Here is a 2271-nt window from a genome sequence, read left to right as displayed (position 1 = left end):
ATATTTAAAAAATGCTATGTGCATGACTTTTCTTAATTACCATTAGTATCCGCGGAAATGGATCATGAACGTAGAAAAGTATATTTTACTCTTGAAAACAAGAATATCAAAATGGCACTATGATGAAATCCATTTGGTGTTCTTAAACTCCTTGTTTAGAGTCATTTTAACTCCACAGTTCCTCCTGTGACTGAGACTTCTGCTATGAGTTCAGAGGTCAGCTTCTCCCACTGCCCCTCAGGGCTCACAAATATGATTCCAAAAAGTAGTCCCCAGCAAAACTACCCAACCTATGGCAACATGGATGAAATAAATAATAACAACTTTAAGTACCAACCTAGGTAACTACAGTTATCACTGTGGGATAAAATCATAGAAAATTTTATTTTCTGTGCTTTTCTATACTTACTGTACATGTTACTCCAAACTATGAGCATACTTATAATTGTAAGGAAAAAGATCTTTCTTAGAAAAATCCTACAAATAAGGGAAACAATGAGTATATAACCATGAAAAATACAAGAAAATTATACAGTATATAGTATGTTTAACACAATATGTGACTTATAACCCAGCTAAAAGACACCTTTAAGTATTTATGCGATTATCCTATGGACAAGGAAATATATTTGTTATTACTTCTAGATCTTTCTAGAAGACACCCTTAGCTCCAAAAATGTGGGATTTACTCAGTAGACTTTAATTAAAACATGAGGAAGCCTAATTCAAATACTCACTGCTTGTTTGAAAAATTAAAGATGCGGGGGAAGCCCGCGGGTCCAGCGGCGGCACCGGGTCTCCAGCCCGCGCGTCCCTGAGGTGGCCGCCCCTGGGGCCCTTTCCGCGTTACCCGTGGTGGCGATGCAGTCAAAGCCGATGAAGGCAAAGAAACACGTGGCCGTCCCCCGGAGAATCCCGTCGAAGCCGAAAGGCACGAAGCCCCCGGCGCCCAGAGGGCCCAGGCTGTGGAGACAGGGGGGGAGGGGGAGGGGTGTTCTTCAGCCAGAGCCACGGGGACGCGGCCACAGCCGCAGGTCCTGGCTCCCTGTGGCCCAGGAGGGCCGCTGCTAATGTGGTCAGCTCCGCCCGCCCCTGCTCCGCTAACCTGGAGCTGTTGTGGCCGGAGCTGTTGAGGGCCATGGCCACGGCGCGGCTGTAGTCCCGCTCCGTGAGCCTCCAGTTGTGCAGCTCCCCCTTGATGAAGCCGGAGACGGTGACGCCGCCCAGCACCAGAAGGTTCACGCCGGTGAACGCCTTGGTGACCAGGGCCGACTGGCGAGCGCCCAGAGGCAGCAGTCCTGCAGAGACGCCGGAAAACAGTGACCCCAGGGACAAGGCGGCCGCGCGGGCTGGCCGGGACTGCTTCGCAGATAAACAGAGAGACAGAGAGAGAAGTCTTCCTTTCCGTTGGTTCACCTCCCAAATGGCCGCTATGTCCGGCGCTGCGCCAATCTGAAGCCGGGGGCCAGGTGCTTCCTCCTGGTCTCCCATGCGAGTGCAGGGCCCAAGCACCTGGGCCATCCCCCACTGCCTTCCCAGGCCACAGCAAAGAGCTGGACTGGAAGAGGAGCAACCGGATTAGAACCCAGCGCCCATATGAGATGCTGGCACCGCAGGCGGAGGATTAACCAAGAGAGCCACAGCGCCGGCCCCTACCGTATTATTCTTATAATCTGGCCAGATAAGAAATAGGATCTGCTCTCCAAACTAAACTGTGAACGAGTACTGAAAGTCACACCACTCTTCATTAACATGTTCATCGGGCATGTGCTGATCAAACAAATATTAAGTTTTGTTGGCTTTCTCTTCCTTAAAATGAGACCATGCTAAGTGGATTAAATAAATTAAAATATGCTGGTGCTGAGAATCATGCCAGGCTCACTGGGGCCACTAAAGAAAATAAGAATCGCCTGAAGTCCTGATGGTTAACACTCCCAGGCCTCCTCACTGAGGGTCAGCACCTGGGAGCTTTGGGTATAAAATCTCCAAGCCTCACCTGCTGAATCCGAGGCACTGCCGGAGGGAGGTGTTCCTGCCATGTGAGTTTAGAAACAACTGCTCCAGTCCTCATCTCTGGAGCAGAACACGGGACCGGGTCGAAGTACAAAGATGTCCGGCTCAGAGGACTTCCTTCAAGGCAAATATAACAAGACATCACAGAGGAAAAGAACCGTATCCACTGATGAACAGCTTGAAGACTTGAACATCTTGTTCAGTAAGAACCCGTACCTGGACCGTGACCTTCAGGTAGAAGTAGCCTCCAAAATGAAC

The 2271-nt window shown here is 49.7% G+C and overlaps 1 protein-coding gene across 1 annotated transcript; it reads right to left on the bottom strand.

The window, feature by feature from the left end:
• Positions 1-750: 750 nt before the first annotated feature.
• On the bottom strand, positions 751-2071 carry LOC127490203 (cationic amino acid transporter 3-like). Its single transcript, XM_070047155.1, has 3 exons — positions 1997-2071; positions 1106-1362; positions 751-963 (listed from the first exon to the last, which is right to left on the bottom strand). The coding sequence occupies exons 1-3, from the start codon at positions 2069-2071 to the stop codon at positions 753-755; spliced, it is 543 nt and encodes a 180-aa protein (XP_069903256.1). The 3' UTR covers positions 751-752.
• Between the last annotated feature and the right edge of the window lie 200 nt (positions 2072-2271).

The sequence above is a fragment of the Oryctolagus cuniculus genome, chromosome 8 (genome assembly GCF_964237555.1).
Source record: "Oryctolagus cuniculus chromosome 8, mOryCun1.1, whole genome shotgun sequence".
NCBI lineage: Eukaryota > Metazoa > Chordata > Mammalia > Lagomorpha > Leporidae > Oryctolagus > Oryctolagus cuniculus.
The sequence above is the reverse complement of the archived record's forward strand: the minus strand, read 5'-3'. Positions and strand labels throughout refer to the sequence as shown.